The sequence below is a fragment of the Hirundo rustica genome, chromosome 2, assembly GCF_015227805.2.
Source record: "Hirundo rustica isolate bHirRus1 chromosome 2, bHirRus1.pri.v3, whole genome shotgun sequence".
Taxonomy (NCBI): Eukaryota; Metazoa; Chordata; class Aves; order Passeriformes; family Hirundinidae; genus Hirundo; species Hirundo rustica.
In genome coordinates, this window is record NC_053451.1 from 28,202,954 (window position 1) to 28,227,216 (window position 24,263).

Genomic DNA, 24,263 nt, shown 5'->3' on the forward strand with positions numbered 1-24,263 from the left:
TTTCTTTTACACGCAGAAGTGTGCAGCCATTATGTCACCACATGGAACAGACACCTCTGGAAGAGTTCAGAGGAGCTGAAGGTTTGAGATCAGTGATAGGAGGAAACTGTAGAAATTAGGAGCAACAGCAGGTCCAATTCAGAAACATTTTACTACTAAACAAATGGCACCATTTTTGTCCATTGTCTATTAATGACATTTTAATGGCACATATGTCTAAAAGGGTGCTGGAAATACTCTCTAAAGCATTGCAAGAGTCTCTAGCATCAAACAACACACCAGCTTGCTTGCTATCATGCTAACTTTCAAAGTATCTTCAACAGTAACTCCACAACCTGTGGCAGGAAGATCAACAGTGCAGTCTTACTAACAGTAAGATTGCCTCCTACTTTTAGGATCATTGGCTCACAGGTGTCAGTGTGTTACTCAGGCCACTTAACTCCATTGGTCTACCTGTGAAGTGCTATTCCCATTTTTCAGGAAAAGCAATGGCTGAGAAACCTTAAAATTCATGTTACTACACAAAAGTTTGTATAAACCACTCCAACGTGGAGGTGCTGGACTGAGACTAATATACATGTCTTGTTTGAAAGTCAAGTCCTTGTTTGGTATCATCCAAATTCCACTGCAGGTGTTTCTCTAAAGTAGTGGCATCCTTCTGTATGCCACTATTGCTACAGTCAGGCAGTGTTTAAAAAACTGTTTCCTAATCAGATTTTTCCCATTAGTTTTCGGTTGTTTAGGATTAATGGAAATGCACAAGCGTACTTCCCAACCAGAAGTCTACAACAGTAAAACAGCAGGCTGCACACCAATAATCACTTCCATGTAGTAACAAATTGCATTTGGTCTGCAACCCTGACTGGTTTTAATTCCATCAGTGACATTTTTATGGGCAGCTAAAGGAGGCACTTTTGTATATATTCAGAGCACAGCCCAGCAAAGCTGAAGATAAAACCCAGAAATATTTCTATCTTCAAGCCCCACTCTGAACCTTGGCTGAGGAATACACTAGCAGGCTAAAGTACCCCTGCACCATGGAGACCTCACTGTTTATAAACTCCTCATCTTCAGGAAAAATGAGAGAGTTCTGTCACCAGTAAAAGCTTAATGCAGCTACAAGAAATCTCTGGGATTATTACTAAATTTGGTGCTTCAGAATGAAGATCGGGGTGGGGGCTGTTCCCCTATAGCAGAGTCACCATGAAATATTTGCCCTGGTGACCTGCAGCATGTTGTTGTTAAGGCTGTGGCATTGTTTAGTCAGATCTGAGCAGGTTTAACATTAAACTGAAGTGCATGCTTAGCTTTTTGGCACAGTACAGAGGTGTGCTGATGGCAAAGCATACCAGAAAAATGTGTAAATGCTCATTTCATCAGCCTGCACTGAGGTTACTGACAAGCACCCAAGACTCACAGCTGTACTGGTTTTACACTGGTGCAATCTCGGGGACTAAAATAATCAAGTAAGGATTAAAAAGGAAAGTGCAGCTAGTACTAGCTATCTGCAAAAATCCTTTCTGCATTTAGAGAGGGAAAAAGGTACTCTGCAGTACTGAAAGCTCTGAAAAGCTACACAAAACCAGAAAAGGATGCCAGATGTGAAATGCTGCAGTGACACAATACAGCCACCTCAAAATTTAAGTTCAGTGTTAAAATCACCAGACAGACTTCGGAGCCATGAATCCAGAGGGTGATCTGCACCCTCTGCTGACACAGCAGAGCAACAGCAAGGCTGCCCTTTGCACCAGGGAGTGTCAGTTCAGGCATGAAGAAATTTCATCAGGAAAAGGTTCAGCTTCTACAGCCTCACCCTCCCCTGGGCTCTGCTCAGAGTTGTGATCAGCACCAGATACAGGAAAATGTGAAAGACACAATCTCTGTGACATTGTTTGAGGCCCTGCAAAGCTTTTCAGAGAAGTCAACACAGAAAAACCTACAAAGTGTTTAGCTGCCAGCAAGGGGGAGAAAGAGACACAGGGAATAACCCACAGTCCTTCATCTCCCTGCTAAATCAGATGCTTTTCTTCCCTTGGCCGTGCAACTGAAAAGCTTTGATCTCTGCATCCAGAACTGGGAAAATGACTGACTGGAAGCATTTCCCCCAGCAGTGCCCTCATCTTATTTCTAGTTAACCTGCTTCATAAGGCACCAGTCCCACACCTCCAGTGCAGGATTGTCTCTTGGGAGAGAACATCACCATTAAATGACTGAGTACCTTCCAGCTTCTGTCGTTTACCACTTCTTCAACATTGAGCTCCGACTGCATTAATTTCAACTGCAGAAAATAACAGATAAAAAGGTTATTGTCAAACAGGTCTCCCTGCACCCTTCAGTATTTACTACCAATGCAAGCTTCCAGCTCTGAACCCCGGCAGCAGGTGCACACCTCCTCTGATGGTGCAAACCAAAGGGCACGGTGTGTAATCACCCTGGGAGCCCGGCCCTTCCAGTCAGCCAGTGCTCAGGACACGCAGGTCTGCAAGGGCACAGTGAAGGCAGACTCACAAAGCAAGCCTGGCAGCAGATCCTGATTACTCGTGCTCTATTCCTAAATAACACCCATCAAGATTTGCTAGCAATTAACTGATTAACGTTCATGGCTTCACAGGCACAAATAACTGCACCTAATTCAAGCACTCAGCACGGGCAGTGCCAGGGCTGGGGTTACCTCTGCAGCCTTGACTTGTCACTCTTGCATTATTAGAGAACTACATGAAGCTGGCAGCAAAGCTAGGACCAGCTAGGATTCTGGATTTAAAACTGAAGTCATGAACAGACCCTTTCTGCTTCATTTGCCATCTACTCAGTGCACTGACCAAAAAGAGTCTGCAGCCTGATCACGTGTTGTTCGTGCTGTCTGAACTGCTGTCAGTTAATATTTTATGTCATCACTGCAGGACAAATCAGCTCTACACAGATGAAAAAGCTCTGGCAGGAACTACCACCAATACACAGTCCTTGAGCATTCACTTGACCCGGTAGAAGGGTAAGAATCTCTTTGTTTCACACCTATTAGAAACCCCGAGGGGCAGGTGTGACAGTTGTGTTTGGGCAAGTTGGTCCTGAAGCAATAGTAGATTTAAGAACCACCTGCCATTTTTGCCCAAATTTAGGATGTGTTCTTGTTGGAGTCTTTAACAAAACAAAGAACCATTTCCAATACATGGTTCCAATTAGAGGCCTGGCGAACAGGTGCAAGCCAAGCCAGCAATCCCACTAAAACCTTCCGAGTAAGATATCCAGGGACACAGATTTGCTACAGTTGTTGGATGCACTTTCCCAACTCAACAGGACTTCAATCTCTTTGAAACTAACAATCCAGCATCCAGAGTGACTGGACAACCAGGATAAGTCTCTATAAAATAAACACTCAGAGAATCTTTAGCAGTTCAAAGAAACTACTACTCCAAGTTTTCTCATTCAGTGACCCTGAAGTAATAATTTTGCATGAAGTCTTCCAACTTGTACAACTAACAGGATGAGAGAAACACACATAATGAGGGAAAAAGACATTTTTGAATAGATATTTGAAATTCCCACTCTTAAAACTAGGATGTGTTCTGTCAAGATAGCTTTTCTGACTTGTAGAAAAAACACAGCTGTTTTGGAGAACCAAAGGAAAAATAAAAAAAAAAAAAAAAAAAAATGCAGGAGGATCACACTTCATGAGGTCCAAGTACAAATCTGAGGTGATCTCATAAAATATTTCTGAGTTGTTTCTAAATCATGGATTGCCTTTAAGGTATGAAGCCACCTCCAATCATTAAACGCTATCATTGTGATCCTCCCAGTGTTTTCAGTGAGAGATTTCAGGCTCAGTAACTAAATAATTTCAAGAATTGGCTCTGCTAACAAAATCTGTAGAAAATACTAAGCTACCACTCTAGTTTTCCAAAGTAATATCCATGCTTGTTAGCAGTTCAGTAAGTGAGGCTTTAAGAATAAAAGTGCTTATCTGCCACATGGTTCTCTCAGTATCCTTCTCCTTACAAAAGGGGCCCTGGAAGTGGGGTGAGAACTTCAGTGGGGTTCCTTTCTCCACTTCTGGTACTCAATCCCCTTCGATGACCTCGAGTAAAGTAGACTTTTCACCCACAGGCCAAAAGGCTGAGAGGGCTTAATTCTAATTTGCACATTAGAATTCTGTATGCAAACCCAGAAGTCTCTCTCACACCATCACAAGGTACTCCAAATATTAATTCAAGAAATATCAAACAGCAAAAAAGGTTGTGTGAGCGGAATTCAAGGTTGCCTGAGAACATCTTGTAGAGAAGAGGAAGAGTTAAGATGTGCCTCAGTGGTGTCAGTCAGTGAAGGTTAGAATCCACCATGGGAAAGAGTGTGTGTTCTATTACAGCATTTGTGTAAAAGTATCTCGGGAAATGCTCCACTCGCAGGATAAAAGCAGTTCTCTGCCTTGAGGCCTTGGGAAAATAATTCTCACAAGACCCAACAAAAACCTTGGAAAAGACTGTGACTCTGGATCCACTTCAGGTCCTCTCCATCACACTGGTCTTTCTGTTTGGGAGATACCAACTTCTTCCTCTATAAGGGATGTGTAGAAGGCTCCGCCACTCACCTTTGTCTGCTCTTTCCTGAGTTGCTTTAATAATGCTGCATCTTCATTGGCCTTTTCCCTCTCTTCTTTGAGAGTTTTCACTGCAGCGGAAGTCTGAGAGATGCAGTTTTTGATGATTCTTTCTCTACTGGTGTGAGCATCCATCAACTAAGTAGGGAGAGAAAGGAAGTCACAGTTACCCATCAGAGAATAAAAACCTCCTAGTTATAACTTTAGAGACACTTTCTGAGGACATGGTATTGCTGTGCTATAGAAATCCCTTTGAACTTATAATCCAAACACGGGAAACAACACTGCTTTGAGCAGCAGCTACTCTCAACTCAGACTATCCCATCGTTCTTGCTCTAACCAAGTTGATCGAAAGTCAAAGGTAAACACGAGAAGGAGTCTTGCAGAGCAGCAGGAAAAGCAAGCACCCTTTTTAAAAGATCCTTGATGGATCAGTATTGCAGAACAAAGAACTTCCCTGCATGGTTTCAAAATGAAGCACTGCGTGGGGATGTTGAGCAGGACAGTTAGGAACACACAAAGCAGGATCTACCAAGGCAGTGCTTTCCTCAGACACTGAGGATGCTTTACTGGCCACTGCACACGACAAAGCAGCAGGAAGGGAGCTGAAAGTGGAAGGCGTGCACACTCACAGACTCGTACAGCTCTTTACACGTCTGGCCGGGATCAACCTTCCCCACAAAGGAAGCTGTTGGAATCGTAGTGTTTAATTCATGAACAATTCTATCATCGATTGTCCTCATCACCCTGAGCAGCTCCTGTATTAAAAGAGAGAGGGAAAGATACTTGGTTAGGTCTCTCAGAAAAGCCTACTACAAAAAAATTGCATAGTTAAGTGTTTTAATAGAAACTATGTGGGATTCTTACAAAGAGTTAGAAGCACATCAAAGAGACAATCCCACATGCAGGAACATGTGCTGCAAACCACGGAGTCTCCTTGGCAGCAAAGGCCAGAGCAGGGGTGAGTAACTGATGCTCCCTGAAGTCCCCTGGCCCTGCAGGCAGCATGGACAGGCTGAAAAGCCTCTGGTCAAGTCCCCGTCCCTGCTTCCACACAGGAAACTGGGCACCAAAACGGCAAACTTTGAATAAAACCCCCCACAATTCCGGGGGGGCTGGGGGAGGTTTAGGTTGGATCTCAGGAAAAAGTTTTTCACACAGAGAGTGGCTGAGCACTGGTACAGGCTCCCCAGGGAAGCGGTCACAGCACCAAGCCCGACAGAGTTCATGATGTGTTTGGACAACGCTGTCAGACACACGGTGTGACCCTTGGGGCGTCCTGCGCAGGGCCAGGAGCTGGACTCGGTGATTCCCGAGCTACTCGGGATACTCTGGGATTCCGTGTTCGAGAAACAAGCCGGCTCCCACGGCCCCGCCGGCCGGGGCCCTGCCCGCACCGCCCAAGACGCGGCTGCACCCCACGCTCCTTTAAACGCCGCGGAGGCGCCGGCGGAGCTCCCGCGCCGCGAGCGCTCGGTGCCGGGAAAGGGAGCTGCGGGCACGGGGAGGGGCCCGGCCCCGCTGCCGCTGCAGCCGCCGCCGGAGGGACCAGGGCAGGGGCGGGGAAGGCCGGACCCCGCTCCCTTCCCGCCGCATCCCGCCGGGAGCGGGGTGACCTCGCGCACGGGGCGCGCGCTCCCGCGGGGCCGTTCGCCGGGAGGCGGCGGGAGCGCGCGCGAGGCGGGCGCTGGAGGCGGCGGCGGCGGCGCCCGGCCCGGCCCGGCCCGGCCCGTCCGCCCCGCGCGGGTTACCTGGAACTCGGCGAAGTCCTCGCAGCTCGCGGCTCCGCTGGGCGCCGCCATCCTGGATCGGCCGAGGGCGCGGCGGCGCCCAATCCGGCGGGGAGCCGGGATGACGCGCGGGGCGGAGCGGGGCGGGACCCGCCGGAGCGCGGCCCCCGGCGCAGCGGCCCCCGGCCGGGCATCTCCGCCGGCAGCGGCCTCGCGGCCCCTTCGCCTCCTCCGGCCGCTGCGAGAGCTCCGGCCGCCCCAGCGGAGGCGGTGCCGGCGCCGGCGGCCCCGAGAGCCCCGCGGCGCGGCTCCCTCCAATCGCGGGCCCGGGGCGGGGCCGTGCGGTGACATTGAGCGGCGCCCAGCAGGCCCGAGGCAGCGCCATGTGGGGCCCCGCCGGTGAGTGAGGGGGCGGGCTGTGCCCGGGCCCGGCCGCCGCTGCCCCCGCTTCGCCTCCTCGCCGGGACCCCGAGCGGCCGGGCCCGGAGCGGCGGGAGCGGAGCCAGGCGGGAGAGAGAGGCCGTGTCCCATGGACGGGCGTTCAAAACAGTGACGGCAGCCGGGCCGCTCTGTGCCTCGGTTTCTCTGAAGAGCTTGACGAGGGTCCGGTTTCGTTGGGGGTGTCGCCTGTAAATGTAAATTGCTGGTTTTTTTAGAGCCGGGAGTGTTACTATACCTCGAAAGTAAAGGGCCTTAGGAGAGACGCCTTCAGACAGTATAATGAAGGGGAAAAAAAAGTAACTTTTTATTTTTAAAAGTGCCCTTTTTGCCTTTCTGAGTTGGTTTGGTTGGTTGGGGTTTTTTTTGCAGAACTTTTTCATTATATTAATTAATACATTAGAAGTACCTTCTTTAAAGTATGTGTTTGTGTATAAGGTGCCCCGGGCTTTTCTAATGCACTACAAAGTAGTTACCTCTCAGTGCTAAAGATTCCACCCGACTTGACTCTGTCAGTGCTTTTGGGATGTGACAAGATTGGTAAAATTCTGGTGTTCAGTCCTTGAGTAGCACCATCCAAAGTGTATCTGAAGCATATGTATAGATGAGTTCCTGGAAACTGTGATGTGTAATGTGTTTTAGAAATTGCTGGTAGGACGTTATCTTGTATTCTTTTATTTTTTTCCTAAATTAATTTAATTGCATTCACATTTTTCTGCGTAAGATTACTGAGCAAGCTCGAGGCATACCTTATAAACAAGTTTTCATTTCTTTGGCAGGCTATTATAACTAAATCTGGTACTTCTTGCCTTCATTTGTCCCTATTTGTTTTCTTTCTTTTTTTCCTCTCGTGTTAAAAAAAAAACCCGAATGCTTTTATTGAAAAGCTGGTTCCCACTTTCTACTGCTCTGTGTTAAATTTGCACTCTTTGTTTCCTCTGCTTTCTCTTCCAGAAAGGGCTGTTAAACTGCTGGGAAGAAACATTCCCTCAGTTCTGAGAATGACTGAGGGAGTGGACCTGAAGATAAGCAGGAGGCTGTGCATTAAACCCCAGCAAGAGCTGCAGTCAAAGGGTGAGAGTCTTTAATAATGTTTCATGCCACAGAATACTCACCTATCTATGCTGCAATTGTCTGAACAGGAATTTGGCTGACATAGATGCTCATATCCCTGATTTTGTGAGAGTTCTGGTCTCTGGACTGAGAAATGGAGCATTCAATTTGGTGAAGCCTTGTTTTCTAACAAAAAGCCAGGGGTCAATATTTCCGCTTGTGATGGTCACACAGCGTTCACTTTGTAGCAGATCATCAGAACCTTATCTAGTGCACACTCCTACACCGAGGCTCTGCTCTGAACTGCCTGTTCAGCCCCACTGTAAACTATTCACGTTTAGGAATGTTGTGTGAGCTGAAAGACTTCTGCAGTTTTCCGGAGTCCGGCCAGCTCCAGCTGTTCCAAAAAATGAACGTCCTGCAGGGCAGAGTGTGAATTGTTCATGTTTGAGGGTGGAGCTGGTCAGGGAAAGCTCTGGCCATTAAACATTTTTTCACTGTATAAGGGACAGTTCCTGTGCTCCGTGTATCACAGGTTCCCTATGGCCCACCCATGCAGGAGCAAAGGAGCACACAGGTGTGCAGCATTTGGCATGACTTGGTGTTAAAAACATGAATCGGCTGTACTGGTAGGACTAAGAGTCTCCTTCAAACGGTGATGTCTCCAGCAGGCGCCAGTAAAGGAAGCCCCTTATGTTTTTGTGAAGTGGGAATGGTGACCTACAGCAAGAACCTAAGGAAGAGAATAGGAAGAGGGTTCCTCTCTACCACAGAGGTGGCGTCTTGCCGTTTAATAGTCCTCACTGGATTTTACTTTTTTCCCCACAAATTTGCCCAGTTTCTTGAAGCTGGATATATTTTTAGTACCCACATTCTCTAAGAATGTAGATGCTAAAATTCCTTAAGAATTTCTTCTCTAAGAAGAAATTCCTCAGCTACAGTCCTTTATTGATTTTTAACCCAATGTGCATTCTTTATAATCTGATTTTTCTTTATTCACTACCCCTTCCAAACCACACCTCGTTATAACCCCCATTCCCAAGGTCTCTTACAGTGCTCTGCTGTGCTGAAGAGCGCTTCAGTCACTGCTTTTCCAGGCCAGAGGGCCTCAGTCTGTGACACTTACATGGGAACAGAAACGAGTCTGTTTCTTACATGGCGACCATTCCATGCCTGTGGCTGTCCTTGCCAGTGTTCTCTGTGCCTGTTCTATTTCAGCTCCCTCTAAATACTTCCTGGGCTCTTTCAGAAGCTGGAATCACAGTTTTATACAGAGGCACAGTAATGCTCTTGTGTTCGTGTGAGTTCCTGATCGCTGACAGTTAACGCTGTTTTCCTCTTACTGAGCTTCTTGCCAAAACCCCTGTGAAACCCCAAGGCTTTGCTCAGGCCTAGGTAATGATTACTGAGGGCGCAGTCTGTCATTTGTGTATGAACTGGAATTGCTTCCTGTTTATGGACAAGGGAATTCCCAGGCCAATTCATTGACTGGGCTCTGAAGCCCAACAGCATTTTGGGCTCAGCCCTCTTTGTGTTTCTGTATAACCTGGTGTTGTCAGCAAACTGTATCCACCCCAATTCCTAGATAATTCATGAATCCATGAGGGAGGGCACGGCCATACAGGATACTGCCTGTTGTTTAAAAGAAAAAAGGAATTAGCTGATTAACTTTGCACTTTGTTTCTTAGATTGTAATGGTATGTTATATATTAAAAGCTTCCCCTGTTACATTATGAATATTTTGTCAATGGAGTTTGAAAGACTGACCTGAAAATTACGTGTCCAATCTTTGCCTATGGTCAGCTGTTTATTATTACCTTCAGATAAGATAACTTTCTTGGGCAGGGTAAGATTTTAACATTCTGTGATGTTATATCGGCTTTTATTCTTACTGTGCAGCCTGTTGGCTTTTCTATAGCTGTTCCATTCAATTTTTTTTTTTTAACTTATTTAAATGAAATAGAAAACCAGCACCTAAAGAAGCTTAGATGATGAAGCAGCTTCTGCATATTTAGACCTGCAGATACAAAGGTTTTGGGAAGGATTTGGCTTTCCTTATATGGCTTCAGTTTAATCCATATTTTGTTTGTTAATGTGTGATACACTCTTGATTCTCTGATCACCTGTAGCAATTGTATTTAGAGTTCTGCATTGTTCACCTTGACTGGTTTTGTTCCAGCTCTGACCATCCAGCCTCTCTGACTGTTGTTTTTGGTGGTGTTTTGTTGTTTTGTCTTTGTGTGTTTTGTTGGGGGTTTTTTAGGTCGATCTGCTTCGGGGGTGCCTGGATACAAGCCTACAGAGTGGGAGAGAAGGTTTTTGTTGTGGGCAGGCTATTTCAAAAAGCCAGAGGATATACCAGAGACTGTCTCGTAAGTGTCGCTTTTGAAGTGTAAAAGAGACTTTGTCTATACAGAAATAAATTGCTTGGGTGCAACTCCAGAGTAACTTTTCTAAAAAGGAATGGCTTTGCACCGCTGAAAAATCTTACCCTGCTGTGTTTGGTGTATCATCCTTGTGGATGAAATTACCTTAGAAATTCTCTTGTGCTAAAATAATGTATCCCTCTTGATTTTTTTCTTTTTTTTTTCCCTTTTTTTTTTTTTTTTTTTTTTTTTCCAAAGGGTTGACCAGCATTTATCAGTTGTTTCATTAGAAATCCATGTCAGATCAGTTCATTTTTACTCTTCTCTCACAATTAGAAAACTTTTTTTGAACATTGGTGTGAGCTTTTTCTCGTGTTTTTCATGATGCGTCAGTCTCTTGCTGTGGGAAGCTTTCATATACAGCTATAAAATAACTGAAACTCATGTAAGTATTTATTAATGAATACCTAAAGGGCATGGGCCAACTTCCTTTACTGTTGGAATTTAAACTAACAAACAGTGTCAAGGCTCCCTAACTATATATAGTCAAAATTTCCCTGTTGCTGCTGAGTCCAAATGTCAAAGCTGTGGCCAGTGTGAAAGTAGAAAATAAAACTAGATGTTCTGGTTTGCACACCAAAAATAAAAATCAATCTTATCAACAACAGACTATTAGTTTAAAAAACACTCCTAGTGGTAGTGTAGTTACCTTTTAAAACATGCTCATAATGCTTTTAAATACATGTATTTATTTACATTTAAAATAAACAGTAAATCTTGCACTACTTGAGTAGGAAAATGATGTAGCTGCCCTCTTAAACATTTTCTGTTTGTTTGGATGTACTGCATGGGAACTGAAAATCCACCCCTGTATTTAAATGGAGCACAATGAATTCATTTTGTTAAAAGTGGAATCCTTCCAGTTTGTATGGAATCATTTTTCTTAAAACTACATTTGAAATACAACAGGAGTAAATTATTAAAACTTACTATCACCTTGTGTATTTCTGCATACCGAACACTTGTTCTGAGTGTTGTTAAGAAAACAGAGTTAGCAGAGTGGTTGATTTCAGTAGTTTATTGAAAGGACAAACCAACTTCTGATAAAAGCTGACCATTTTTGCAAGTGCATAGGGGAATTCTTTTTATTTAGACAAATAATTCAGCCAAATCTGAGAAGACAATTGAGAACTATAAAAGCACAAAAACTTGTTTTCCTGTTCTGAGATTAATTAATTCATCTGAGATTAATTGTAAGGGCTTGTGATAGAACTCAGTAATCCTGTAAAATGTGGTGAAGCAACCTATTTATTAAACAAATGTTAAACTTAGCCACTGAACTGATTTAAAATGCAAGTCGTGTTCAGATATCTACCTTTTGCTCTTGTAAATTCTTAACACATCTAAGGTATTTCCAAAATTAACTAGCAAACTTTTTATAATCCTACTACGGTGCATTTCATCTTAATTGCAGCCTACACTCAAGGCTTTCAATGCAGATTATGAGCAGAAGCAAATAACCTGGATGCTAAAATTAACCATTAGTTTCATTGTAGATGGATGTGTTTGTTCCCTATGATCAGAAATCTTGTACTCAAATCAATACTTTGACAAAAACAAGAACAAAACTTCTCAGCTCTCAGGTCCTGTGTGATTTACCACGCTGAACTACCATGGATCCTTAAGTTTTGGGGGTCTTTTTCTTCCAAGTGTAAGGGTCAAAATGTAGTAACAGATCCATATTCACTCATGTTTATGTACAGTAATATTTCCCAGCTCCATTAAATCCATTCTCCATGTCAGTTTTGGGGTATAATAAACCTAGTTTGATGCATTTATTCTTTTCATCACACAATGTTGCTGCTTTTCTAGTCTTCTGGAATTTTATCATGTGCCAAATATAATCAGTGAGAATATCAGTCCTCCTTGAGAATGGAGTTATCTGCCCTAAATTCTGCAAGGAGAGCTAAATGTACAGGGTGTGGGTCTTTGGTTATTGTGGAAAGCACTTCTAAAAAGCATTAATGCTTCACTGGCCCTTCTTGCCTTGCTCTCTCTAACACAGAGGGAAACCTGCTGTAACCAAGATGTCATTGGGGTAGAACAATCTTCAGAGTTTAACTCAGAATAAATGATCTTTTGTTTTTATTCTTTACATGTACAGCTGGAAGGTGTTAGTAACTGCTACTCTTCTGCTGGAAGACTTCTGGTTTTAAACAGATAACAGCAGAGTAGGCAACAGGTTTCCCAAAAGGGTGGTATAGCTGCTGGTGTGGTTAGCTAAGCCCCCTGGAATTAAAAAAAAAATTAATTTAAAGAGTTCCTCTGTCCAGAGCTGATGCTGGAAAACTTACAATCCTCCACATCTCCTTAGTTTCTCAGGGAAGCAGATCACTTTAAGACTATTTACTCCAGCAGGAGTGGGGACCACTGGTCTTTTACCAGGTCCTGTTGAGAATGTCTGAGTGTTGCATGCAGCAAGCAGCCTGTGTGTCACTCACTGCACTTTCAAGTCCTGTAGCAGAGGAAGCACCGTGCTGGAAAACAAGACTGCATCGTAAATGAAATCATGTTGGAGTTCAGGCAGAAGAAATTGCAAAGCTGTGCTAATGCTTCCTTCTGCCCAAGAAACTCTCAACTGTTAAAACACCATATTTTGGGTTTTGCCAGACGTCAGCTACTGAGAGAAAAATGCATGGTTTTCTATGTTAAATACATCACTATTACAATATGGATGAGTTCTCCCTGACTTTGCAGATATTGGAATGTGGTAGTGAGCACAGAGGGAGCTGGCAGTAAGAAAAGTATTGTATTAGGAAAACCATCCCTCCCTTTTTCCTGTTCTTTCCATACTGAACATACACACTTCTGTACTGCAGCCTTCCTCCTCTGCATTGCAATCAAGTGGTCTCCAAAGGCAGTATTTTAACAATTGAGTAACCAACGTTTAAAAGGTTGAGTTTGTTTCCAGCTTTGAGAGGAATGCCTCTGTCACTAAAAATCTCCCAAGATACTTAGGGATCAGCCTTTTCCTGTTGTAAAACTTCTTTGTGCAAAGAGCCAAGTGCTGTTAGCACTACACAAAACTACGAAGACAGCAGGCTAGGAGAAATTAAATTATCAGCCAAGTGAATGATTTGGATCTCTGATAATGAGTGTGCTCTTTTCTCCTTTCTTGAGGCTTGACACACTGAGAGCAGCACAGACCAAGCTGCGTGTGAAGTTCAGCTATGTCATGATTGCCCTGACAATAGTGGGATGCATCACCATGGTGGTCCAAGGGAAGCAGGTAAGCACAGCAAATAAATCTTCATTTAACTTCTTGGCTCCTCTATGGATTTTTAGTACTGTCTTGCTTTGAGGGTTTGTTTCTTTGTTTGTTTGGGGGGTTTTTGTCATTTTATCACTGAACAAAATTTTAACAAGTCCTCCTGGTTTCCCAGAAGTGACCCTCATTGACTAATTCCCATCAGAAAAGGATGATGTCACCGTTAGGATGCTTCCTTTAAAAAAAACCCTAACAAAACCCCCTGAGCTTAAAGCATCTGTGTGGCAGAAGAACCTTATTTGTTTTGCTGCCTTTCTCCTGATGACAAGGTTCAGGTCTGGTTTCTGTGGACTTCTGTGTTCTAGAGAAACTTAAAAATAGTGACAGTCTTAACCCCAGTGCTGCGAGCTACTGAGTGTCACCTGACACTTCTGTCGGGATTTGTCTATTAAATGAAAAGGATGAAGCACTCTGAAATGAAACAATGGAAGGATTTTTCCTGGTTTTAGCAGCAGAGATCAAACACTGATGATTCCCAGAGCATTTTCCTCTGTACTGGAGCAGTATGAATGCAAATACCAGGGAGAGAAGACAGCTACTTTGGAATCCTTGTTTTCAGAGCAGCTGGAATTATTTATGTTTCCTGTGATGAGCTCAGTTGGCCAGAGAATGGTGCTAATAATGCCAAGGTTGCAAGTTTGATCCCCCAGTGGCCCATTCACTGAAGAGTTGGAATTGATGATCCATGTGGTCCCTTCCATCTAAAAATATTCTGAGTCTGTGATTATGTTTAACTTCTGATTTATTTCTAGTACCTCTGTCTTGTGAAAATCGTATCAGTATTACATCCTGTGCTTCTGCTCTGTATTTATCTGCTAGTGCCTTGAAAAAAGGGTTTTGTTTATTTCCAGAGAAGTAATTACTTCTTATTGTCTAAATAATTTATTTTTACCCTCTTGGCTTCCTGGCATTAAAGCTGACAGAACTGTGCCTTGGTAAGGATAGGTCAGGTATTTTGTATGTTACTGATTCAAGTTTCAACTCCGTGGTCCTTCAGGTGATAACTGATGACCTTATGATGTTGTAGGCTGTGAAGAGACATGAATCTCTTACGAGCATAAACTTGGAGAAGAAAGCCCAGTGGAAAGCGGAAGCAGAAGCATCTGCTAAACCATAGGGGAGGAAGTGAAGAGATCAAGGACTGGGTAGAAAAGCAAAGTGCTTTGCAGCACTGAGAAGAGGATATCATCACAGCTTTCCTCTATGTTAGTTCTGTACACTCATGTTCAGGAAAGAAAGAATATGTTGTCCTGTTATCAATAAAACAAATAAAACCAGAAATACCTATTTTCTTTTCCTAGTAACTGCCCCTTTCTTCCAAACTCTTTTCTTCAGCGTTAGTGGGACAGGATACATGAGCACAGAGGATGAGCAATGTAATTGTTTCCCTCGTGCTGTGCGCCAGACTAAGCATCTCCTAAAGTGCTGCAGCACCTGCAACTGCATTCATGGTAGCAATGCTCTGTGTGAAGTCTCATGTTCTTACCACTCACAGGAAGGTAACTGTAACACAGAAGATCCATCCCTTTGGTATGCACTTGTACAAACAAAATACCTTCACTGGTCAGCCATCCACTATCACTGACTGTTCCAGGTTTCCTCAGCAAGAATGGAACTATTTATTCTGTGCTGGTACTGGCTTCAAATAATCCAAATGTTCCTCTCTGTGCAAGACACAACAATTGTTAAGGGAGCCCTTGAGCCAAAAGTTACTGTCTGACCTGCATTAACATCAGCAAAAGGATCCTAAGGTACTAGAAAGTGTGATTCCCTGGTCTAGGTCCTGTTATTTGCATTGGTTTAAGCGAGGGATAACTTCCTGTGAAGAAGTGCCTGCCTTCAAGAAAACGAGGAAGGAGATGAGCGAAATAGCATTCCAGAGAACCATGGTGTTGCAGCTGACACCTAAGAGTGGTCCCAGCAGAGCTGGCCATGAGATGAGAGAACATCCAAGCTGAGGGAACAGAGATGACTATTTTGAGGAATTCCAACCTGTACTGTCAGATTTACTACTTAGAGGCACGTGAGGATGAGAAAGTCAATCCTGCTCTCTGCTACTAAGCTTTCTTTATGAATCTTACTTATTTATACATATTTTGTTCTTTAAAATTGTTGTCTGTGCTTTCATCATACTGTGCCCACCTAGAGGTCACCTGCCTCAAGGGTGCTATTTCTGGCATTGAGCCCAGTCACACACTATTCATGTTGAAGAGTCACAGCAACCAGGGGAAGTTTTTTTCCTTCCTCCTTTCAGTTCATGTGGAAGGAAATGTAGATTGGAAGTGTCAGGCCTGCTCAAAACTAAGTTACTGCCCAGCACTGCCCTGCTGACTGGCCCTGGGAAACTCTAAAACCACAAGAGACATACAGCTTAAAATAATCTTGTGAACTTTCTCAGAGTGAGATGGAGATTATTTTTGTTGTACCTCTAAAAATTAGCAGTATTGCTGAATAATCAAGAGCCCTACAAAAATGCAGGGTAAATCTTCACCAGCTGCTGCAGTTCACCTATGAATTGCATTTCTGGGTACCGCAGTGAGATGTAACCCATCAGACAAGCTGTGTATTCCATTCCACCACAGAAGTCACAAACTTCAGGTGATACAGTGACCTGTCATCAGATTCTCTGGATGGAAATTATCATAAGTACATTGTCAATCAAGCAGTGCAGGATTGCACAGATTTGTCCACTTAATTAGCAGTGAATGCAAGCCGTGTTTAATTTCACTGCAGGTATGTGAGCAGATTTTCCATGACAATTCTGGTTCTTTGCCACTCCAGCAGGCACACAGGTGGGAACTAGGATAACATCTTGCCTGATTACATGCCTGTGGTCACGTATGCACTAAATGACACCAAAAAAGAGACGGTGCATTTCAGACAGCATTTCAGGTTTCTGTGAAGAAAAACTTGTGATTTATGCTTGGTGATGGCAAAGCTTGAAACTGTGCATCTCAAAAATATCACCCTTTCAATACACACCTCTGAGTGCACTCTGTGAACAGAACTGGCAGCTACCTCTCCTAGCTTTGGAAATAAAACTATTTGGACTAATCCAGCTGGTAAAGTACTTCAAATAAAAATATGCAAAACACCACTTGGAAAGCAACACTTTAGAGCAGCAACGGTCACTAGTTTTTCATTTTACTTAAATTTCTATAAGCTTTATGCCATTTATTCGAAAACTGAAGTCTGGTCCAGTGGCTTGACAAAAGCTCCACGTATTCTTCTGTCACCCCAGTATCTCCACCATTTCAGAATCTGCCATGAAGACTCTGCATCACTGCCCAGCTTTGTGTTTTCTTTCAGCTTCTGCATAATAGGCTCAAGTCTCAAACCAAAGCCCAAGACAGCAGGTTTTGTGTTGTCTCCAGCTTGCTCCCAACCACTGTACTGTTTCCTTTGCAAGTAGCTGGGTACTGTGAAATGATGTAAATCTTTCTCAGCAAGGGCAGTGAAAGAAACCACCTCTCTCCTGTTGTGAAAAAAGAAACCATCATCTTGGTGTGATGGCTTCCAAGAAGCTCTTCTAAACACGGACAGTGATTACAAAACCAGCACCTGTTTCTGGCCAAAGCAGCCGGTCCAGCTGACAGGAGAACATCCCTCAGACCACTGAGAGCTCACAGCTTCAGCCCAAGGCCTTTCAACAGTGCACAATGGAAGGAACATACTAAGCCTTAAATGGTACCTCATTTTCTTTCTCCTCTTTGGCTTGGTCTGTAACACCATTCCCATTTATCCAGAACAGTCCAGTCTATCAATCCTGTACCATGTGCCTTATTGCTGTAACCTGGTCCAGAGGCAAGTGAAACTTCCTAATGCAGCAATCACCTGACAACTTCAACACTGCCTCAGTGGAACGTGCAGGAACCATAGCAGGGCGTGGCTATAGCAGTACACAAAGAAGTCTTGCTCACTTTTCTCCTAAGACTCAGGCACCTGAAGAAAGACCTTCAAGTCTAAAACCAGCATGGCAGAGTACCAATAGTGTGTTGTGCCAATTTCTGGAAGCAAAAAAAATCATACCGGAAGATGGAGATTTTTCTTTAAGCTGGCACAGAGATCAATGTGCACAGAGGTAAGACAGCTGTTCTGGAAGCCCCCAAAGAAGCAGAGAAGTGTATTGCCAGGAGCACTGTCACATGCAGGACCATGTGGTGCAATCTAGTTCTTCAACAGTCTTGGGTGCTGACAGTAAAAAAAAATACACAGCAGGTCCAAGAACACGCAGATCCAGGGTCATTGCCTTCCCCCCTTCTTTCACCATTAGGCAAAAGGTCTTCAACCACCTGTATTTGGCTGGCATCAAGGAACAAACACAGGAATTCGGGAACAGGCTGAAGTCTCTAGGCAGCAGTTCCCCTAAATGATTGTGTGATACCTTCCCAGGAGCACCAAGTGCTGGCCCTAGCTGTTACTGAGCTTTCAAGAATGGCTCCATCAGCCTTTGTATCATCCTAAATCCAAGACACTGACCTTGCCTGCCATGTTCACTGGGAACTTTACCAACAGAAAGAACAATGGCTCCTGTTTGCTGCCCAAACAAAACCACAATTTTAATGGCATTACAGATCTGTGTGCTGGACTGCTAGATAGCAATTCCATGCAGTCCTGCATCTTCCTTTTTCTAACACTCAGTTTAAAACAGATGTTGTTAAAATCTCAGTGCAGTACTTCTACCTCATCTCTGATGTTTCAAAAAGAATTCAATAAATGCTCATTACCAGCCTGTGGGGCTTTTGGAAGATGCTTAGATCAGATCTCCACAAGCAGACAGAAACCAATATGTGTATTTCAAATGTGAAGAAAACACGAAACACTTTTCTAGCATTACATGCTGCCTGACAGAGCTAAGAGAAAAACCCAAGAACTCCAACAGCTCCCTCACCTACCCTCTACATGAGACCATGCTGCCTCTTCTTCAGACACAAACCAACAACAGATCATTCAAAACACAGCGTGACCTTCACAAAAGTGGCAGCTAGAGGTGTTCTCTGAGATGGACCCTGTCTGAGCACATCCTCCAGGAGAGCAGAGAATACTGGTTTCAGTGCTTCTACTAGGGGACACAGCCACACAGAACTGTGTTAGGAAGCAGTGCTGAAGCAGCATGATATGATGATCCTCATACTTCCACTGGCACTTTTCCTCCAAAACAGAGTCCTTCATCTGTGGCCTGAATGTTACTTATTAGGTGGGTAATGTTACACTACTAATATTTGGCTCTGTTAAAATTCAAGTAGTTTACTTGCCCTTGGCTTGCCAAGTAATTCTGATCAGTCTGTATCAGTGGGCTTTTCCTTTTATAATTCACAAGTCTGATCTCCCTTCTGTACCCACTTAATTTGCAGCCTTTGTTAGAAGTAGATTTTCTTTCTTTTCAACCTATTAATAAGGCTAAGTAAAGCAACGCTAAGAACTGGTTGCTGGAAGATCCTGATGGAAATACACTCAATTAAGCACCATTTAAAATTACATTGAGACCTATGAGTTAGCCACATTTTAATCCATTTAATGTGTGCCATGTTGATTCTTGTACTGGTGTGGTTTTCACTCAAAATATTATGTAGTACCAGTCAAATGCCTTACACAGTCTAAGTATTTAGGACAACAATATTATATTACCTGCGTCAACCAGGCCTGTCACTTCAAACAAACATACCAAGTTTAAAGATTTATACTTATCTGCTCTGAATTCACATATCCACGGCAAAAGTAACAAATACTGGCCAGCTCCTTACACAGGAAGGCACACCAGTCAGCTTAAATGGACTCTTTTTTAATTCACTCATTTAGAGGCAATTGTCATTACTTTCTTGGGGGGCAGGGGAGGGAAACGCCAATGCACCACATTGTTTTCACTAGCCTGGAAGAGAAAACACTTATATATATAGATATATAGTTATGTATATATATACACACACTTTATGCATGTGTGTATATATATGTGTGTGTGTATATATGTATATATACACGCTAGTGTATATATACACAGAATATACATATATGAATATACAGAATATATGCACACACACTTTGCTCAGATTTGTTTACAAAATATGTAGCATTTTTATACCATCCAATAAGAGGTACATGGTTTTAAACAAATCTTATAGAAATGACATGTTATTGGAAATTTACACGTAAAAAAATCCAGCACAAAAAAATCCAAAAGCTAAAACAAGATTTTGCTACTAATCAGTGCTTCTATCACCCTTCAAGAAAAGAGAAACACAGTTATTTATATGTGATGTAAAGGCAACATTGAGGGGTTTTTTTGCTTTTTTTTTAAATTAACCACCAAATTTAACCCCCTAAAATTACAAAGAATTGAAGTCCATTTACAGATCAAGTGCAGTAAACTAAACGTTCCTTCAGCACAAAGCAGCACTAGAGAAAATAACTGGGAAAGTGGAGGCCAACTGGCTTAGCTAGGGAGGCAGCAGGTGGCTTCTGCAGTGGCCACACAGGTCAGAGTCTCCATCCTGAAGCAGAGACAGAAGACTTTATTTAAATAATGGTCACACAGAGCTGATGTTCAGGCCTTTGCCTAGCTTCTTTCAGCAGTATGACAAGTGACTTATGTGTTTTTATAACTGTATCCAATGGGCTGGTTTTGCTTTTGCAGTGGCTTGTCACTGAGAGGAGTCATAAGGATCTTGAAGACAGTTCTGCCACAAACATTTACCACAGGTACAAGACGCTGCAGCTGCCAGTGGCAATTTTGAAATGTTTACACTGGACAAATGTGTGTTCCAAGCATCCAAAATGGCTTGAAAGTACATAGCCCGATGCAGGGGGGAGCGGACGGCCTAGGGAATCCATTGCTTTCACCGAAACGGAACTGCCGCTTTCAATCAGGCGGCATCTCCCCAGCTGTGTGAAGTTTGGTGTCAATGTCAGCTGAACTAGTGAGGAGTGGCTGGCCTTTGCATCAGAGGTCTGTGATCCAAGCAGGTTGCAGAGCCAAGAACATGCTGCTAGCAGAAGGGCAGTCTCCAGCTGCGTGCAGCAGCTGCCATGCAGTCAACGATGCCTTACAGATGTCACCTGGAGGAACCATGCGTTCCATGCTAATTCACCTGAAGTTTCATAAACAGTGGAAGGGAAAGTGAAATGAGAGGGCCAGGTGGATCCAGATGTAATATACTATCCTGAAAATGTAGTGTCATTTTAGTTAAATAAGGACCTTGACCAGGAGGACTGTATTCCATCAGGTGAGCTGGAGAGGAAGCTCTTGTCTCGTGAAAATGAAAAGGAGATCTAACGCTCCTTGTGCCAAGTTTTACAAATTAAGATTTCTGTATTCAGAAGTTAACTTTTCAGAAGACGAATCTGTTCAAGTCACGCTGTGTAAAAATGTAAAGAGGCAGACAGGAACTTTTCAGCCATAACTACAATACCAGGGACCAGACTCTGGAGCATGGAGCCAGAAAGGGCTTGATTTTTAAGGAAGGCCCGGCTGGATCATACTGTGCTGGCAAGCAGAAGTGAGGGCAGTTTCTCCATTCTAGAAGCTGGTTTGGAAAGTCATTTCTGGGGAGGTGTTAACAGTGACCTGTTCACAGGTTCTTTTTTTATGGATGGAGAGGAAAAACTGGGAAGGTATACAAATCTCCGCAGTGGTCTGCAATCCAACTTGGGAGCTCAGTGTTGAGACGGGGTGGGGCCAGATGTGTTTAGTATTCCTAAGAACCACAAAATATGTCCATTACAGCCTGTTGTTGCAGGGGATAGAGAACTTACTCCATTGTTTGTAACATGTTCCTCATGCCAATAACCCCAGCTGGCACATACAGCAAGGTAGATAGATGGCGTGTGAAGGTTTAACACATCTCTCGCAGCCGTCCAAAGAGGCATCCAGGGGAGAACATGAGGGACAAATTCAGCTACGTTCTCAGAAAGGCTGAACGTCTCCCTGGACTGCAGGCACACTCTGCAGCAAATACAAGAGAAAGGCAGCCTTCTCTTGGATGCCAGGAGCGGGGGGACAAGTGGAGGAGGGATTATTTTCCTGTAATAGGAACAGGGAATATCTCAAAGTATAGAAAGGTGCCTCAACTCCACAAAGATGACAGTGGAGAGATTCAGAATCTAGAGGAGAAGGGTGATTCTGGCGACCCCTTGCCAAGGAGGGGGCATCCTGCCACAGAGAGCCAAAAGTTTTCCAGACGTATGTAAGAGCATGTGCACAAGGCAAGCGAATGAGCGCAAACAGGGTTATGGAAAACATTGAGAGAATCACTCCACGGGTGGCTTGTGGCTCGACAACAGGATTGGCTAGGTAGAGGAGCACACAGCACAGGGGCACCTCAAAGCTGGAAGCCTTCCATGGGAGCCTCACACTGCTGGAAGATGTACTGTTGCTGGTTGATATCCACTTGTGGGGCAATGCTGCTGTCTTCATCCTCTGTTCCAAAGTAGTGCTCAATCAGATCAAAGGCCTTCTGATAAATCTCTTGATTCTCATGGCTCTGCAGGAATTCGATCTTGTCCAGGCCTGCAGAGAAAAGCAGTACATAAAAGTTACGGCTCAGTCAGAGGATATAACAGGCTCCTCTATGTATCACCTGTATCCAACTTGTACTCTCCAGAACCAAGGAAAGACAGTCTGAACTACAGAGATCTCTGTGTTGTGTGTTTCGTACTTTCTGCCTGCCTTCACCCTTTCGCTCAGAAATTAAATCAGCAAGCTTGAACGGATGAAGAACAAGGCCTCAAACTCAAAGACTTTTCCTGAAGAGAATTTTAGGACCACATTTCCTAAAAGTGTGTTGGCAGTGCTTTCTGCATGAAGACTGTGACTACAGAATTGCCTGTGTAAGCTGAAACAGATCTGATAATCATCTAGTCCAACCTGCAGCCCATCCCAGCAGTACTAACCAACACCAGATTAGAACTGACGTGTCTGGACAAGTATTCCAAACCTCCAATGATGGAGACTCCATTTCCTAGCCTGTATAATATATATGTATACAATGCAGTATGTATACAAACCAGTTTTTGGGCAGGCATTAAGCACACGGGCAAACTCAAGCCTTGAAGTCAGATACATAGAAAAATAATACAGCAAGGAATGATGCTATAATGAAATCCAAGTGTTAGCCACTCTAGTACATCTCTACTACTGGGAATTGTGGTTTTCTTGTTAACACCTTTTACTCTGTTTGAATCAAGAGAAGAAGATCTGCACGTTCTGTCTCCAATCTATACAGAGGCAAAGATAAAGTAGAAGATGGAGTACTCTGGAGACTTATCAAAGAACAGGTTGTTTCCAGTAAGAGTGATGAGGTAATTAACATGGGCCTGCTTGAGACTCCAATGGGTTTGTGACCATTCATTTCTGTATGCCCTGATTTCCCCAGGTGTTTTGCTCATACCATACGCTTCTTCGATAAGAGCGCAGTAAGGATTAATGCCAGTGCCGCTGCGTTTGGATTCCTGCTCTCCAAGCCTCAGGATGTTCTCCAGCCCATTCAGTGCTACTTGCACAATCTTTGAGTCCATTACTGTAAGGAGGTCGCAGAGTGGTTTGATGCATCCCAGTTCTACTAAATACCTGAAAAACATCACATTGAACCCAAATAAATTGTCGGTAAAATTATAGTTGGTGTAGCCATTTAAGCACTTAGTATTGAAGGTCAAACAAATCAAAACAATCAGATAAAGTATCAACTTGACTGGAAAAATTAGAGAAAATACAGACATCTATTTCTATCTAGTCAATTCTGCTGAAACAATGAAAATAACTGTAAAATCCTTTCTCTGTCTCGCTCTCTCCATACAGCTATGAAATAATGATTTTTTTTTGTACCATAATCTATATTTTTATAATAGTAATTTATAAATATTTTCTATAAAGAGGAATTATATTAATTTAACATGCTTGTAAAGTCTTTTTTTTTTATTTTATACAAAACTGCATAGAAGTATAATGTACTGGTATAAGCCAAACAGGAGAAACCATGCATGTGACACCACTGTCCGAGGGGCTGAGCTATTCCTGTCCAGACTGTTACTGCACTCTGTAATACTCTACAACCCTCAGAAGTTAGCTTAAAAGCTGCATTTAATTTTTTTCACGTAAGACAAGTGGTTCAATTATGTAAATAAGTATTACTGCTGAAATACTTTTATGATTTCTCCCTGAAGCAATGAAAGGCTCATTCATAACAAGCACATGGTCTCTCTGGATACAGCACTGAAAGCACACTGAAAGCTTTTCCAGTTTCTAGGCTGATAGCTTGTTTTCTTGCACAAACACTAACTCAGTCTATTGCATTGAAATATTTAAACCATTTCGTACTTGATCTGTTCGGCAGAGCCTCCCGACGTCGCGTTTGTGATTGCCCAAGCAGCTTCCTTCCTTGTCCGAAACTCAGCTGTTTGCAAAATATTTATAAGAGCTGGGAAGATATGGGCGTCTATGACTGTCTGCAAAGACAAATGACATGGCAGGGTCATAATAAAAATTAGAAATAACTTCTTTGTCCTGAGTTAGTTGATGTCCACGCCCCACATAACACATTAAACAATGAAATGTCACTTTATCAAACATCAAAACCGATAAATCAGTTTTCAGCTTTACATTCAAAACCTTAGTTATTGCTGTGGTCTGTTCTTATTCTAAATGAATTCAAAACACATTCAGACTCAGTCAAGTGACTGCCATATCTAATGAGTCGCTTAATCATACCCTGACAGCAAAAGAATGCCATACTTCCCTTATTTTTCCAGGTAGTAAACCTCTCAGC

At 43.4% G+C, this 24,263-nt stretch overlaps 3 protein-coding genes across 6 annotated transcripts in view; 1 reads left to right on the top strand and 2 right to left on the bottom strand.

Moving 5' to 3' along the window:
- Positions 1-6,565, bottom strand: part of MIX23 (mitochondrial matrix import factor 23) — a 13,874-nt gene extending 7,309 nt beyond the window's left edge. The window contains exons 1-4 of one of the 3 annotated variants that reach the window (XR_009208633.1): positions 6,343-6,442; positions 5,224-5,349; positions 4,583-4,729; positions 2,219-2,278 (exon numbers count right to left, since the gene is read on the bottom strand). Coding sequence is in view for 2 of the 3 variants with exons in the window: in XM_040089435.2 (XP_039945369.1) it covers positions 2,219-2,278; positions 4,583-4,729; positions 5,224-5,349; positions 6,343-6,393 (384 nt within the window). In the remaining variant the exon portion in view is untranslated. Of the gene's footprint in view, positions 1-2,218; positions 2,279-4,582; positions 4,730-5,223; positions 5,350-5,458; positions 5,532-6,342 lie in introns of those variants that run through there. The other 2 variants (XM_040089435.2, XM_058424188.1) reach the window with 2 other exon arrangements.
- On the top strand, positions 6,461-14,787 carry FAM162A (family with sequence similarity 162 member A). Of its 2 annotated transcripts, none has more exons than XM_040089412.2 (5): positions 6,461-6,720; positions 7,714-7,833; positions 10,076-10,184; positions 13,359-13,467; positions 14,534-14,787. In XM_040089412.2, the coding sequence occupies exons 1-5, from the start codon at positions 6,705-6,707 to the stop codon at positions 14,621-14,623; spliced, it is 444 nt and encodes a 147-aa protein (XP_039945346.1). In that variant the 5' UTR covers positions 6,461-6,704; the 3' UTR covers positions 14,624-14,787. The 2 variants fall into 2 exon arrangements, with proteins under 2 accessions (XP_039945346.1, XP_039945357.1); XM_040089423.2 differs by lacking the exon at positions 6,461-6,720 and adding an exon at positions 6,780-6,956.
- Positions 14,788-19,554: 4,767 nt separating this feature from the next.
- The window catches only part of KPNA1 (karyopherin subunit alpha 1), a 49,908-nt gene continuing 45,199 nt past the window's right edge, over positions 19,555-24,263 (bottom strand). Inside the window, exons 12-14 of the mRNA XM_040089398.2 lie at positions 23,816-23,943; positions 22,890-23,068; positions 19,555-22,009 (exon numbers count right to left, since the gene is read on the bottom strand). Coding sequence (XP_039945332.1) covers positions 21,822-22,009; positions 22,890-23,068; positions 23,816-23,943 — 495 coding nt within the window. The 3' untranslated portion in view covers positions 19,555-21,821. The remainder of the gene's footprint in view (positions 22,010-22,889; positions 23,069-23,815; positions 23,944-24,263) is intronic.

Bases quoted from the DNA above. Each gene is read 5' to 3' on its own strand.
- FAM162A (XM_040089412.2), top strand. The intron at 10,185-13,358 runs GTAAGTGTCGCT...TCCTTTCTTGAG, and splicing joins GATATACCAGAGACTGTCTC to GCTTGACACACTGAGAGCAG. The intron at 13,468-14,533 runs GTAAGCACAGCA...ATGATGTTGTAG, and splicing joins TGGTGGTCCAAGGGAAGCAG to GCTGTGAAGAGACATGAATC.